The sequence below is a fragment of the Gallinula chloropus genome (genome assembly GCF_964237585.1).
Source record: "Gallinula chloropus genome assembly, chromosome: 3".
In the NCBI taxonomy this organism is placed as follows: domain Eukaryota; kingdom Metazoa; phylum Chordata; class Aves; order Gruiformes; family Rallidae; genus Gallinula; species Gallinula chloropus.
Window position 1 is genome coordinate 52270943 of NC_140087.1, and position 16621 is coordinate 52287563.

Genomic DNA, 16621 nt, shown 5'->3' on the forward strand with positions numbered 1-16621 from the left:
GCGGTGGTGAGAGGGTCCCAGCTCTGCTCGATGACAGTGACGGCGCCCGATGAGATATGAGGCGGGGATGGGACAAGACGCGGTGGCGATGAGGGAGGTGGGTGGGGAATGGTGCTCCATCCCACGGTCTCCACACAGGATACCGATGGGAAAAGAAACAAGAGACACCAGAGGAACCTCCCCCTCCTCCACAGTATCCCCAAATACAGAGTCCATGCGTAGCTCCTTTTGGGGCTGTGTGTCTAAATGCTTCTGTCAGGTCAAAGTATACTTTCTACTGGCCTTGGCGACCTGGAAGCATGAGGGTGGCATAGTCCCACTGGCACTGGATCCCACTGAAGTGGCTCACGGTTGGGCCTGAGCTGGTTTTCCCTGCCCCTTGCAAGCTGAGGACAGGATTCTGGTGTGATCCCCTTCTATGGGATCCAGGGATGAAGCCTGCTGCTGATCTTTCCAGGCTGGAAATGAAACACTTGGTGAGGACAGGTACAGAGAAGGGGGATGGAGTGAGGAAGTGTGGGAAATGCTGTCTGACACTCACTTCTGGCCAAGGGCAGGAGTTGCCATAGTTGTGTCCCCATGAAACAGCCGTTTATAGGGTGATGGCCCCTGTCCTCCACTAGGTACATTACAATACAGGCAGGATGGTTCTGGCTGGGAAAAAAAGATGCAAGCAAAACCATGCTAGCATCAGAATTTCCATCCCATAGATTAGAGAGTGTTTCCATGCTGTCTCTCAAGGGCTGTGACCAAAACCATAAAGAAAAGCTGTGTATCTGTAGCATCCACGACTTTTGGAGAATGTCCTGAGAGAGGAATGTGTGCTGTGGAGCCCTCTGGGTGACACTGTAAATCTCAAAGATCTCAAGAAGGTGGAAAACAGGCCAAGATCATCTATTCAAAAGCACTGACATTAGGCGACTTTACCCGGCATTGATGCCTCCGATTACATCAATACACAGAGAAGCTGGGGATGGGCAGCAGAGGATGACAAACATCAAGGTTTGATGAGAGCAGGAGGTCACCTCCAGCAAACTCTGAGAGAGTCTTCCTGTCCCAGGATGTTACATACCAGGGCCTCCAGGAAACAACCAGAAAATGACCAGGAAAGCTCCTTTGCTCCTAGTTTGTAAACACATTTCCCCATCGGCACCTGAATTTTCACAGGGAAACCTCTGGTGCTCACAAGTCCCTCACTGATCAGCCTCTGTGCCATACCTGATGTTGCTTACACAAAAGACCTAAAATACTGACCCCAGCCAATGCTTTTGGCATTTCAAAGACAGAAAAAAATCAATTTTCTCCTCTCACCACAATTTAGGTGCTGTCTGAGCTGACCATGCTGCTGTGGCCTCTCCTGGCTGTTGCTCTGTTTATTGATACCCACAGCTGGTTCTCAAGAACAAGTGACACAAGATATACCAAATGCCCCCACCTTGGCAGTTGCTTGGGGTCAGAGTGTGGACAGTGGTAGAAGGGGCTCTCAAGTCCTGTCTCCCCATTGCTGCCCTGCTGGTGCAGCACACCCACACCTCATTTTCCAGCTCTGATTCCTTACAAGCTGCTAAGGTAACACCTCACCAGCATGGGACTTACACAGGGCAAGCGATACCTAGATCCAGCTTCATCGCAGTGCCGTGTTATACTTGATGGTCATGAGAAGGAAACCAGTTGGTGCCTGCCCGCAGAGGCTGTGATGCAGCTGGGGAAGTGGGGCTGTGCTCACTCTTAGCTGGTTTGGGATCAACCGTGAGCAGATGTTAACGCTGAGGGCAATGGAGTTGCTGTTCTCCCAACGCGCTGAGCAGGGCTGCTGACGTCTGGCATGTTCCAGCTCCTGCCCAGGGCCTGCCTTTGCTGATGATCTGAGGCACGCCATAGTTCTGCAAGTTTTGTACACCTAGAAGCAACTCTCCATTATAGCAGCTGGGTTTTAAGCAACTGGAAGTCACGTTGCTGCCTGAATGTCAGGATCAGAGCCCAGCTCCCTCAGCCAAAGTAAACCTCCATTGGCTAGCAGCAGCATCAGGTCTTTTCCTATGGAAGAGACCTGGCTGGTAGACAGGACATATGGGTGTGCTGGGTGGTAGAGCAGCCAGGTACCCTTCACTCGGCTCAACACTTCAGGCAAGGACCTGGCCATTATAACATAAAGCACAGCCAGAGCTGTGAGCTCAGGGTGCCGGCACTGCTGGGGGTTCTGGCACTGTGTGAAGGCTGTCCTGTTGCCCCTGTATTAGGCTGGGAATAAGAAAATCCTACTGTAAGCCAAGCATTCATAGCCAAATTCTCCTTTAGGACAACAGTTGATGGAAACAAAATTTTGCCTCCCTCCACAGGAGGAAATGGTTTATAGGCCATACCAAATCCACGCAAAACCTGGATTTACCAGAGACCTTCACAGCTTTCCACAAAACCCTCTGTTTGCTCAGCTCTCCTTTTGTAACACTGTCAGCAAAAATGGTATCCCTCCCTCTCCTCTTCCCTTGTTCTCTGCCCCATGCTAGAGAACCCTCCCTGTGAAAGGCTGTGGTGGGAAGGCAGTACTCGTGTTCTGGGACCCTTTGCAGCTTCCCGAGGGATTACCTGTGTGGGTACAGGGGGTGGCTGGGCTTCTTCGCACATAGGTGTGCCATGGATATGGGGCTAGGTCGGCACATTTTACTAGTACAGGTCCACCTGGGAGATCTAGTCTAAGGGCTTTTCTTTCATCTCCATAGGTGCAGGTGAGAGCCTGCTGCCTGCCACCAGTGAAATGAACGTGGAGCGTGGAGCTTGCACCTCCCCTCTCTTTTTCACAGAGAACACGAACAAGCCCTGTTCCATCCTCTCAGTCACACGTGGGACTGTTGTCAGCCCTTTTTTGCCTCTGAGGGAGCCAGGATGTCACCCACACTGGGTCCCTGATGGAGCCAACATGTGCCCTGAAGTGCTGCTCCTATGTGGCTGCCCCCTACCACCCCCAGGCAGCCTCACCAGCTTGTCAGGCTGTGTCAGGGCTGGGTGGAGCAAGACAGAAAGTGTCAGACCATACATAGGCAATGCAGAGTATAACAAGAGCCAGAGGCAGTTATCTGTGGGATTGAGCCCCTCATCCCTGGCATCCCCACACAGCACAGGGATATGGTGAGCCCTGCTAACCTGCTGTTGGTCTCTGGAGCTCTCTCTCCTTCCCAGGAAGGAGGCTTGATGGCAAAGTAACTGAGCATGGACCTTAGGCCTAACCCAGGGTCTAGCTGTCAAGCACACTCCTCAGTCCAAATGGAGCAGGACAGCACTGTTCTTTTACTGACAAGAGGTGTCCTGGAGACTACAGCTCTCTGGAAGCTGCACATCCTCCCCCGAAACTGCATGTTGGATGAAGGTGGCCCTGGGCTGTCCTGCAGTACTCCTTGGGATGTTTAAGGCCTCCAGGACACAAGTAGCTGCCTCTGATTTGAGATGACCACAACAGGCTGTGAGTAGCCATCAGAAGACCCCAGATTTCCCCTGTAGGTAGGCTAGGTGGTGGCAGATGGCAAGCCAAATGGGTGTGCGTCTGAAAAAATACCACAGCTATCATTTGGGATGCCGAGTGTACTGGGGCTATTCAGCTCCCTGCTGGAAACCACCAGCAGTTATTACTACAGAGCGTAAATTGGTCCTGTTAAAATGCAATTTCCAGAGCTCTGCAGCACTTGTTTTTCTGAAAATGCCTTTTGTCTGTGTGTTAAGTGCCTTCCCCGGGCTGAGTGAGACAAGCAGTTACCAGTGGGGCCTAAGCAAAAGCAAATGGCGGCAACGCCCGGCTTCTCCTGCGGCCTGCATAGGGTTCTGCTGCTGCACGCTTGTTCTACTGACAGGGGTGCACCTGCACTGGGGGCAGCCTGGGAAAGACATCAGGGAAAGAGCGAGGGACCAGAACTGGTCTCTGCCAAAGCCAGGAGAGAAGACCTTTTTGCACGAGATACTTCCTGTCCTTGCTAAAAGGCAGGGTGCAAGAGCTGGGCAGCACTTGGCACTGTGGTACCATGTCCCACTGTGCTCAGCTTAAAGCACATAGTGTGCAGTGATGTGTCCCCCCGACACTGCTGCTAGGCTTGTCCAAAGGCACACAGGAGGCAGAGGGGTCCTGCAGCATTCCCAGGGAAAGACGGACACCTGCATGGCTCCGACTGACAAAGGGGGTTGAGGCAACAACACCCTGAGCTCTCTGCTTTAAGGCAAAAGTTCATCTCTTCGCATGGGGTGAGGGGACATAATTTACCCTGTCTAGGAGGGGAAATGCCCTGGTTCCTTTGTCTGTCACTGTCTGGGGTAAATGGGGTCCCTCAGGGCAGTGTGGAGGACGCCCTGGCTAATTCTCATGGGCAAAACTTCCTGCCTCAGCCTTGCTGAGGGCTAGGGGGGAGCAGGACTCACACAGAGACAAATTCATGCTGGAGACAGGGTGGAGAGCTGCGACAATGCAATGGAGGGATGCTTCTCCCAGCAGTGCCACTTACTGCTGTCAGTGACTGTCCCTCCCACACTGAGGAGCGCAGGGCACTAACCCAGGGTGCTTCTCCTGGCACACAGTGATAGAGATGGGCTGAGGAGGAGGAATCCAGATCCTCATCTCCCTTTGGTACTAAAGCATTTTCATGTCACTCTGGAGTAGCGCACCCACAGCCTTTTGTATAGAAAGAAATTAAATTTCCATATAGCAATAGGGAATAAAATACAATTTGTATAATGTTTACTACACTCATTCATACATCCATAAATTATTTTTCTTTTTCAAGAAATTTACCAGCCTAAACATCTGACACCTCCCCCCCCCCAATTTTTCCCCTGATTACCGCCCTATTTCCTTCCAGAATTAAATCTACTTCCCAGAAGAAGGGCTCCATATTGCTGCTGCTACAGCTGCTCCTCAGGCAGCGCGCTGCGGGGCTCTGCTGGGGCAGCTCTGCACGCATACCAATCACAGCGCTTCACTTAAGGAGTTTCCGAACCGTTTGTGCAGTATGCAAAGTTTTTCAGAGAGATGAAACATTTTTTCTCACTCCCATACGGCTGGGAAGAGCTGCGCTCAGGCGTCCCGAATTACTTAACTCCACATCAAATGCAACATACTAGCTCCATCGCTTTCCAGTGGCTGGCCTATGTGGAAGAAAAATAGTCTATTGCTATTGGCAGCCAGGAGCAGCTTTTCAGAGCGAGCGGCAGGAATTGATGTTCATACTGTTAAAAGCCATGGATTGAAGTCCTGTTGATGACCTGTTAGTAGGACTTGGACAGAACCGTGGGAAATTATAATAAAAGAAGTATATTTTTCAGGATACAGCGAACAACTACAAAAGGAAGTTTTGGATGGAAGTTTCTTTGTAAGCCCCGCTTGTAACTACACAGTAGCATTCACTACTTCTAATATCTACAACTTATACCCAGGAGTCTGCACACTCACATATTTTTCTGGTTTATACCCTAGGAAAAAAAAGAAAAAGAAAAAAGAAATTGAGTATATATCGGCTAACACCCACACAGCATTCTTCCTAATGTATTTCTACAACTACCAAGCAGAGGTCTCCTTGTAAATAAAAGCAGTCTCTTAAATTTATATTGCACTCTTCTTCTGCGGGGACTTTCATACTATGTACAGGAATAATCTCCACCATCAGTGAAATGCAGCCAATTCTGGAGTGGAATAAAGCAGCTACTCGATAGGCACAGAGCAACATAAAACATCAGGAAGAGAAACACAATGTACCCAGTTGGGACTACAACAGATATTTAAGAAGACAGTCTGTAATTAAGTTTAAGGACTGTAATTTAGCCAGAACACTGTGAAAAGTGTGAAGGGATCTTTAATTGCGAAGGGTAAGGAGCATGGCTTTATATCTCACCTGGGATGCGTTGCCACTGCAAGGAGAATTGCCCCCTCAAGCATGAGGCTGGTGTTGTAAACCACAAATACCACTGCCCTCAGAGAGGAGGGACACTGCTTCTCCCCAACCCTGTCACAGCTTCTCATCCTCGCTGCTGAAGTGCCTCTTTCCTCTGCTACACTCTCTCAGCGCATCTGCCAGGGAAATGAGGTCCTTCCTTTTGTCTTCAGTACATCTGACAAGCGGAGGCACTTGGGTTAATGACTTTCCCCCAACCTCACCGCCAGCTGCTTTCTAGCCAGAGATAAAGGAGCAGAGGTCTAAGTAGAAAGGGGTCCCTGAGACTTTTGCTGAAGTTGATGGGCCCATGCCTGAGAGCAGGAGGAGGTTCCACCTCTGGCTGGGGCCATCTGCTCGCTCTGCCCTGGACCCACTGCCACCAGTGGGCTTCTTGTTACCTGCACTGTGCGTCAGCTTGGTGAGGCACTTACATTCTCCCTCGCAGGAGCTGGCACAGACACCCTCCCTGCAAGTGTCCCTTTCTAAAAACACAGTGCCCCTTTGCTGGCACTTGCCTCAAAAGAAACCCTTTACCTGTGATGCCGAACCTTCAGGCTGCACCTCCCCAGCCCCACGGTGCCTCTGCTGCCCACCAAGCATCAGCAAAACATGCTTGTGCAACCACAGCTAAGCAGCCAGTAGAAGCAAGGCCACAAGGGTCTCTGCCTCAGAGCCTAGAAGGTGAGATGGTTGCCTGGGCTGTCTCTTACCCATGGAGAAATGCTCCTGTCTCCACCTTCTGCCCAGCAGAAGTCCCTTGGAATCAGCAACATAACACAAATGTTTTACCGCTGATAGATCAGCAGCCATCACGAAGCACCCAAGGGCCCCTGGAAAGCACCATCTCTCCCCTAGGAGTAAAAGTGGATTCTGATCAGGAGTAGGGTGATGACTCCGGGCCTCCAACAAGCATGGAGGGAAGGAAGAGCATCAGACTGAAAGAGCTCACCTAAAAGATGACAGTCGCACTGGCTGTACTTAAAAATCATGACAGCAAGAAGCAGAATCACTCCTGGCACCCACAACATCACACAACACTGCCTGGCCCTGAGAGACAGCCACAGGTTTCCTGGTTAAATACGTCATGTGATTGAGGTCTGGGCTCTGGAGGAAGGAGTGGAAACAGAAAACACAGAGTCCCCCTTATTTCTGGAAGTAGACTGGAGTGAGGAAGACCAGTACCATCCCTCTCTCTGGTCCCTCAGAGCTGATGTCCCTTCTCTCTCCAGCGGTGACTGGGGAGCATTAGTGTAGGTGAATGCCCTTCCAGGAGCTAGAGCGAGCTGGGTTTCAAGACTTCAAACTGGACACCTTGGGAGTTAAATAAGGGCTTTCTTCCTCCATCAGTGGAGAAAATGAGGCACCAGCTGTCACTGGAAGCTGAGCAATGCAGGAGGCAGCTAATACATTCAGGTGATTTTAGGCAAGCACAGTTGTCTTGGAGAAGCTGATATATCCACTAGAAAAGGGGAGGGAGCCATGGGTACTGGGGGCTCCAGTGAAAGAGCTCATCACACATCTGCTGTGTCCCAGATATGGATGGGGTGTCCCTTAGGGGCTAGAGTCCCACTTAACTAAACTACCAGAGCATGGGCGAGTGAACCCTAGCCCACAGTCCTGTGGGGCTGACTCATGCCCAGAGCTTCTGACAGTTGCAACCAGGCAATCAGCTCCTGCTTGGCCAGTGCAGGGCAGAGCCTTCTCCTGGGAGTTCATCTGGAGCAGCAAGTGCCTCCACCCTGAGGAGGTCGGGCCACCCTTGCTGCGAGCCTGTAGCAGAGAGAGACATCAGTTCTTCAGTGGCAAAAGGGGCCACAGTTCAGCACAAAGCCCCTCTTTTGGGTCAAGCTTCCTGCCTCCATCCTTCTTGGGGCACCTTCCTGCCTGTTCCACCTTTCAGCTCCTCTGCCCGCTACTTCAGCAGAGGAAGCTGAGTGCTTGCAAGACCTCACATGCTGACAAAATTCAGCCACCTCTCCCCCAAGCAGCTAAGCTGTTGCCACACACATGGGCCCACTCTGCTGCTAATGCACTTTGCATGCTAGAAGGCCTCAGGAGGTGAGAGGGTGGTATCTGAGCTGCCTGTACTGCTGTCCCAGGGGCTTGTTGTGGGCACAGGACCCACTGGCTGAAGAAGGTTGAAATGCCTGACTCTTCCCACGATCCAAAAAGCTTGAGATGGAGGAAGTTTAGCAATGAGATAGAAGACCAAAACAAATAGGTAATGAACGAGGCAGAGAAGCAATCCTTGGCTGAAGTGACTGCCATCCCTGCATTCACAGGAGGAAGTCAATGTGCAACTGCTCCTCCCTTTCCCTTCCCATCCCACCCTGCTCCATCCCTCAGCCCCACAGAGACACCTTTTTGTCTGCAGCTCAGACCTGCTCTCATAGAGTTTCTCCACCCAGCAAGAGCGCTGAGAGAGAGAAAGAGGTGCTCAGAGGCCAATGCTGCCGCTGGATCCAGCTGGGACTTCTCCACCACTCAGCGTGGTCCATGTGACGGGTCCATTCCTGCTCCATCTTCTTCAGGCTGGCGGGTGAGAAGCACAGAGCGGTTGGGAAAGACCAAAGCAAACCACACAGGGGGCAGTTAAATACATGAGAGCCTGGGAGGTGCGAGTGGATGGAGACACTGAAGCACATGCGGTGCGAGGGAAGATGCTCCGGCCACCGGCAAGCGGGGTGGCTGCTGCCCCACTGTCAAGGCCGGTGTTACTGCAGGGAGCTGCAGCCAGAGCCGGGTGGCCCCAGCCAGTGGGAGAGCATGGGGAGACCAGGGGAATACTGCGGTATATCATCCACTAAGCTGTGGGCTCTGCAGTAAAGAAGGTAACTGTTCTGGTAGAAATTTGTGCTTTAATATATTTTTGTTTGTTTGTTTGTTTAAAACAAGTTCCCACTTCCCTGAGGAAGCCCTGTCCGACATTCCCAAGGAAATATGGGTGTGGTTTTTTCCTCCTTCATTTGCTCTTCACATTTCTTCATTCCTATTTTTTTGTCTTTCATTCCTTCTTTTCTGTCTGTTTCTGTTTCTTTCCTTCCTCTCTCTCTCTCACTCTCTCTCTCTCATGCACGTGCTTTTAAAAAACGTTTGTCTTTATTTTTTAATTTTGTTCTAGACATTATGACTTTCTCAAGGAGTGCTCCAGTTCTGAACCAGATCCCTTTGCGTGGTCATGCCTGTCAGTCTTTGGTAACATATGGACACTTTGGTGTGCCAGTGAGGAGGGGAGGAAGAGGAGCAGAGGTGGCTGAGTAGGAAAGGAGCAGGAATGTCTCGGTCCGAAGACAGGAGCGCTCGCTTGCCATCATCTGAGCAGCACGTAAAGGAAGAAAGTCAATGGTCCACAAAGAGAAGGGCTGTGCAGGGCTGGGACACTGCTTCCTGGAAGAGCAACCGCTGCCGGCAAAGAAGAGAGAAAAATAATTAGTGGTGGGATGAATCCAGACCTCATCAAACAAGTCAGCTATGTGTCTTAGCCTCTCCCCCCCATCCTGAACCATGAAGCACCTCCCAGATCTCATGGAAAGTCTTTCTAGCCTTCCCTAGACATTCTCGAGGCTTCCCAGAACGATTTCTTTTCCAACTCAGGAGAAGAGGTTGAATCTTAGTTACTTTTGCAATCCAACTCTCCTTTCTTCCCCAGAAGATTCAACCTGAGTTAAAAACAGCACAAGAAAAAGGTTTTGCTTGTGTTTTGGTTACGGTGTGGCCATCCTGGGCCACTTCACTGCTCCTGGCACTTCATAATTTTTGTCTTCTGGATATTTTGATTTTTTTTCCCCCTTCATCTTTGGAGTTAAGAAAACTGTTGCTCCCTCAACAAGTGGGGTTTTTTTTCTTCAAAAATAAATTGAACCTTGCTCACAAGTGCCTGGGCTCTGGTTTGCAGAATCTGAACATCTGCTCTTCTGCCCACCTGAGGCACATTATCGAGGGTGCAGGCAGGACTAAGGCATGAGGCCCACCAGTGATTCCCACCCAAGGACTAGTGCCTACGCACTGATTATGCACCTGCTATGGCTTCAACCTACAGAGCACACCAGTGAGGGAGAGATTGTCTCTGTTTCAGCCATGCTGACACCAGGATGATGTGGATGGACTGGAAAGGGGACTGTGGAAGTTAGCTCAAGCACCCACTAGCAGGATCAGCAGGGAGGAGATATACCATAGTAGCTTGCTCCCATCCTGCATGTGCTATACCCTGCCTGGCTGTGCCTCTCTGCTGCAGAGGCCCTGAGCACCTGCAGAAGGTCTTTCCTTTTCTAGTGCTCCTGTATCTATGGCTTCCAGGTAATGAGATATTGCAGAAGCCTTTAGCTTCCTGGGGACAACATCCCCGACCCAACAGACTGGTGCAGGCTTCAGCATTGCTTATGCCTGGCAGCACAGTCCCTACAGGATCTGGTTGTTCCTCTGAGCTCTTGCTAATCACGACTATAAAGAGCAAGTTCACGGTCCCGACAGCCCTTCTGCTGATGGAGTCAACCCATTCCTGAGTACCACCACGTCAGTGTGCTCTGAAATTAGCTGTGCATCCCTAGCATGTGCACTTGTGTGGCAACCTTGTGTAGATCCAGGCCTGAGGTTGGTGGCCCTGCCTGTGGCAGGGGGGTTGGAGCTCTATGATCCTTGGGGTCCCTTCCAAACCAGACTATTGTATGATTCTATGATTCTTGTGTATGTGCTCCCACCGTTCTCCTCTGAGGCATGCACACTCTCACCCTTATTTGGTCCAATTGGCTTCCTGGGACAGTCCCCCTTTTTCAGAGTGACGTCATCGATGGCAATGTCCCCTTCATAGCTCGTGCCCCGGACACCTTCGAAGATGATCTGCAAACAGAGCATGCGGCAGAGCCCAGCGTGAGGCTGCGCTCGTGGAGGACCCTTCCTGTGCTGCGGGGCTCCACAGAGGTGAGCAGGGTGCAGACCAGACGATACCAGGTCCCCAAGTGAATGACTCCTTTCTGTTCCTCTGGGACACATAGGACCTGAGAGCCAGACCTCACTGCTCACGGGTAACTCAATTCTTATTTGTTATTCTAATGTACCCTAAAGCAAGCTGGGCATTTTGCCACAGTGCCACAACTTACCAGCCTGCACAGGCCCAACTCACACAAACAACCCTACAACAGCAGAGTAGCATGTTGGGCACACGCAGCTAGATGAGCAGATCCAGAGTGCCCAAGCTGTCCTACAGTCCAAAACCAAGAAGACAGTGGGTGTGGGCTCTTGCAGAAGAAACTTCTAGCTCTCAGGTTTGCTTTATATCAACAGGCTAGCATCCCCCAGCTGCTCAACACCAAGAGACCTGTCACACAAACCTGGTACCAGGAGAAGCTCTTTGACAAGTAGTTTCCAGACCAGCAATAATCAGAAAATTTAAAGTGCCAAGCTGATGCTTGCACATAACAACACTGTATGGCTTCAGAGAGAAGTGGATTTGACTTCTGTGCATCCCCCAAGCTCTTGCCCTGCCCCAGAGAGCTCCCAGTGTCCTCCCTGTGCCCAACCAGCCCCAGTGCCAGGGAGGCAGATGCCTGTTGGGAAGTCTCCTATGGCCCATGGCATATGGGCAGGAAAGGTGGCAGGTGGCCTCCAGGCTGTAGATCTGGCTTACCTGGAAGGGCCCGGGTGGGTTGATGGGCACGTGTGCTTGCTGCCACATGTTCCCCCTGTTCCCACTGAGTGACCAGACCTGGGTGTCAATGGCTCGCTTGTTCCGCACACGAACTAGCAGGTTCAAGGAGCCTGTAAGAGAGAAACTCAGCCTTGAGCCACAGCTGTGGGCTCCAGCAGGCCCAGGGACATCCTGTAGAGCCCCAGCAGTAACCTCTGGAGGGAGTCAGCTTTCTCCTGGCCTGATGAGTGAGTGCTGCTGGCAACATTTCATCCATTTGGGCTATCCAAGGGAGGTTGCAGACCCAGATGAAGACAGAAAGGACAGGATGAGGAAGAAGCAGTCTACGGCATAGCACAAGCAGAGGGTGGCAGAAATGCTACCTGCAAGGGACCTCTAGTCACACCCCATCCAACCTCCTGCTTGAAGCCGTTTCCAGCTCTACATGAGGATAGCATGGCTTTGCCTGGCCAAGTATTGAAATTCCCTGAGGAAACCAACCTTTCCTAATGTCCAATATGTTCCCTCCAGCACTACCAGTTGTGACGACTGATCCCTGTTACATTGCTTAATACTACTGATTTTTGTCCTTCAAACAACTGGAGCCAAGGCTGAGAGCAGCCTTCTCTTTGCCAGACCAAGCAAGTCCAGCTCCCTCAGCCTCCCTTCCCCAGAACTTCTGCTCCCGGCCCTTGACATCCTGATGCCCCTCTGTTGGACCCACACCAGCTTCTCTACATCCTACTTGAACTGGGGAGCCCAGAACATGTTTCCCTCTCCCCATTCACCACTAATACCTGATGTATGCTAAGCAGCCTACAGCCCTCTCCCTGCCCCGGTCCTGGCCATCAGCTGCAGGGATACGACTTGTGTCCTTAGTCTCCAACTGCCCTGGAAGCAGCCTTGGAGTGAGCAGCCATTCATTGCTAGTGCTAAGTGACACTGCCTGTACCACGCACACTGCCTGTCCCATCCCAGCCCCACATTTTCAGAGGGACACACAAAGGACCCTGTGAATCAATACCTGACTTAAAGTTCTTTCAAACACAGCACTTCCCCACAGGTTTTGCCTGCTGGTAAACCAACACCAAAGCCAACAAATCTCAACACATTTCCAGTTCTCACTTTGAAAAGTGTCACCACCTCCCACCCTCCATACCCAAACAAAACTATCTCAGTTTGTCTTTCTGCAGCATCTTTTTAGTAATCCCCTCAGCTGATTTTTGTTTCTTTTTTTGCTTCACTGAAAAAAATAAACATTAACTCGGGTTGACCTGAAACACTTACTCTCTTTTTATTTTTTTATTTTCAATTCAGCTGGCGAACAAAAAAAATCAATCACAACTCTAGTCATGCTGTTGCTCATCAGTGTTTCTGGTCTCCATACACAGACATATTACACCTGAGAGCACAGAAGCAATAATAACCCTTACTTATATGTCCGTAGTCTATTTGCACCTGGGATGCTGCATTCCCACCTGGGGAAGCCCTTCTGAAAGGCATCAGTGAGAGGTCAGGGGAAGAGAAAGGGAAAGAGACTTCCCTACATAACCTCCCTCCTTAATGATCCCCTGAAATTCTTCATTCTTGGCACATCAGCCTCGGGGGCACCGTGTGAAGGACAGGGACCTGGAAGTACCCCCGTTGAGCGTCTCGCTGTCAGAAAGCTCTGATACATCACAGGGAGTTCAGAGATGCATAATAAAGATGATAAAATGTTTATATTCTGAGTGGCTGACTTACAAGAAAAGGTTAAGAGAATGAAATATGTGTATAATTTAGTGAAAAGAGTAAAGAGGGGCATGCTATTGCCTGGAAATATTCAGAAGTGTTAGCACTGAGACTGGCTGGGAAAACTAGACACAGGCCTGTCAGCGAGAGCATATCCAATTCCCTTTCCCAGTGGTACCCAGTTTGGGATGCACACCACAACCCAAGATGAAGAGTGATGTAACTTCTTTCTCTCTCCCTTGAGATCAGCCAGCACTGCATGACCTCGAGGAGGCAGAGGTAAGTGAGTGGGATCTCCTTCCTGGAAACATGGTGCCAAGGATGAGAGAACTTACGCTGGCAGCAAAGGCCAGCTTTGAGACGCTGGTTTCTTGGTGTCCTCCCTGTCCTCAGGAGCTCCATATGAGGGAAAGTCTCACTAAGAAGGATAACTAGTCCTCACGGAGGCCCTTGGCCAGACTGATGGCCCACACAGGAACTGCATAACCCCATATATCAATGTCAACAGGAGTGTGTTCAGAGCAGCTAATTACAGGCGCCAGAGCTGGTGAGGTTAGGGATTGAGAGCGAATGAAGAATTCATATGAAGCTGCTAGCAAGAAAGGATTAAAAACAACCATTGTCTATTCTACCCTCATTTGGGGACTTGCAGCTAGAAGCTGCCGTGCAAGAGCCTGGCTGAGTAGCCAGCACTGGGACAAATCAGGCAGCAAATGAACTTTGATGCCCTAGGAAAAAAGCAAAGGCGAGATAGAAAGAGACCCAGAGAAGCATCTGGAATGTAAATTAGTGCCCCCAAAGCACTGCCTGTGAATGCCTGGCCTAAACCCAAACCAAGCCTGAGCAATATCATGCTGGCAGCTGCGTGTCCTTGCAGCATCAGGAAAAAAGTTTCAACCTTTTGGCCCCTGAATTCCCTAGCAGAACAATACTGAATATGAGCAGGCATTCTTCAAATGGTTTGCAAATGGAAAGGAAGCTCCCTTATCTGCCCACAACACGCAATGTTTCACCACCCCTGTTTACACATGGAAAACGGAAGGTCAAAACAGACGAACAGCATGCCCATGACTGTCTTACAAATCAATTGGAGCTGTGAAGGGGAATCAGATCTCTCAGCTCTACCTGCAATCCCTACTAAGTTACAGAGCCTCCCTGAGGCTGGGAGAGAACCACACTGCTTCCCCTTCCCAGTAATACCGTCACTGGGAACATGCTTTGGGGAGGCATGACAGAGACCTCAAACCAAACAGAGTTTGGTTTCCCTACCCCATCTTAACTGGGTTCACAATGTTGCAGATGTTAAAGATTGAACAGGTCTTCCACTTTATTCCCTTCTACCATGTGTCAGTCTGCCACAGGCTGCCAGTCAAGTTTGAGGGCATGTAGCAACGTGATGGAGGTACTTGGAAATGAACCTTCAGTTCTGAGCTGCAGACAGAGCCAAAAAGCATTGCTGTCCTGGTCCACAGAAAGCTACAAGTCATCTTTTCAATTGCTCGGTGTTTCTTTATCTCCATTTTTCAGTCTGGCCCCAGAAGCCAACTGTGTGATGGAACACGTGCTGCAGGCTTTTGTGTTTTCCAAGGGAAGGCTTTGGGTTTGGTCCACTGCTGTAAAATCAAACATTGTTCCAGGATCCCACTTACAGTCAGGAAAACCCATATATTAAGCCTCAGACTAAAGAGGGAGGTAGAGCCTATGCAGATATTGACATCCGCAGCTCCTGACCTCTGGTGAATTCACACCTGCCCATACCCACCTCCATTCCATCTAGCAAAACTCCACTTGGCAGAAGGTGGCCAATGCATGGTCCCCATAGGTGTGTGGTGTGAAGAGCACATTCACAGCTGTGAAATGACTTGCCACGTAATCCTTAGCAAACCTCCTTTTTATCTGCTGACATGATACAATGATGAGAATCAAGAAGGATAATAACACTCACTCACTCACTCGCTCAGAGGGGAACTTGGAGACATAGCAAACATTTTACGAGACCTGAGGAAGAAGACACTAGGGAGCAGAAGCCCCTGAGCTCTTTGATCTTTCCAGCGGTCACAAACTGAAGAACCAAAGTGGGACCCGCTGTCCAACCCTGTGCCTCCATCAGTGGGGATGTAAAAGGCCCGTGCGGGATGTTCTCCAGCACCAGCTGTTGCAGCCACCCCTTCTGCCTGGTTTTATACTACAATCACGTCTAGTTTCCTGTATCAGAGTCCAAATCCAGATGGTCAGTTCTGTTACCTGTTTCTTTGACTGTTGCCCCTTCCTCACCTTCCTCATCGGATTTATCTGGCATGTCCTAAGGGCACCTGCTGGTGAGGAACACACAAAGACAGACCATCTATCTGCTGCTAAATCTTTCCAGCTGACCAGAGACACACAAACACAAGGGAAATCCCAGGACACCAGCAACCCTGTTGTTACCTCTCCCCACACAAGGCAATCTTTGCATTTGTCTTGTAATCTGTATTATCCCTTCTTCCCAATCAAAAGGGAGAATAAAGGCTAGTGAGGAGTGATGAGGAATCAATTACAAGGAGAGTGAGCTGTACCTTCTGCTGGCTGCCTTTAAAACCAGAGCTGGCATTTCAAAAGAGTGGCACTCACACAAAAGAGCACCAGCTGGGCTGCCAGATAGAGTAGCCCAAGGGACACCTTTAAATGTTACCTCCTCACAACAAGAAAAGGTCTTCTCTCGGTTTCCGTAGGACGGGGACTTCACTGTCACGCTGAATAGCAGTGTAGGTCTGGAAGAGCTGGAGCAGGCAGCGCTGGGAGGGAGGCAGGGTCTATAAAGGGCAGGGCCGTGGGAACAGTCCCTGTGGGATGGCAGAGAAGGTAGAGGTTTCCTCCAGATCTCTCTGGGGGGGAACTGGTTAATGTCAGGTGATGGGTGGGGAAAGGCTTGGTTTATGTGACTTGGAAGGAAGGTGGGCAGCCGGAGGAGCTCAGAAGCAAAGGGAGGATGATGCTGCACGCTGAGAGACAGGGTGCTGTGCCCAGCACAGCAGAGCTCTGTGGGATGGGTAGGGAAGGCTGCTGGGATCCACAGCCAGCAGCTGGGCTGGCCGTAGGCTCATACACAGGCTGGTCTCACTGCAGCTCCCAGCTGTGCTCCTGTAGGATCCCTGCTCCAGCACGGGGTGATCTCAGGAGACCAGCTATCCATGAGAAATCCTGGCTGCAGACCCAGTTTAGGTTTGGCACCCAACTGGGCATCCAGGACTGAAAGCCCCTGTGGAAACTGCCATGGCATTTCACCTGCAGGCAAGGCAGACCAGGGGAAGAAGATGGTGAAGCTGATTCATGGCAAGAGATGTCCAGTGGATGGAAAGAGATACACGGTGTGGAGAGA

The 16621-nt window shown here is 50.6% G+C and overlaps 1 protein-coding gene across 1 annotated transcript in view; it reads right to left on the reverse strand.

The window, feature by feature from the left end:
* Window positions 1-9219: 9219 nt before the first annotated feature.
* The window catches only part of MDGA1 (MAM domain containing glycosylphosphatidylinositol anchor 1), a gene marked incomplete at both ends in the record, with an annotated part of 139119 nt that continues 131717 nt past the window's right edge, over window positions 9220-16621 (reverse strand). The window contains 3 exons of the mRNA XM_084261932.1: window positions 9220-9311; window positions 10637-10745; window positions 11533-11663. Of these exons, the coding sequence (XP_084118058.1) occupies window positions 9220-9311; window positions 10637-10745; window positions 11533-11663 (332 nt within the window). The remainder of the gene's footprint in view (window positions 9312-10636; window positions 10746-11532; window positions 11664-16621) is intronic.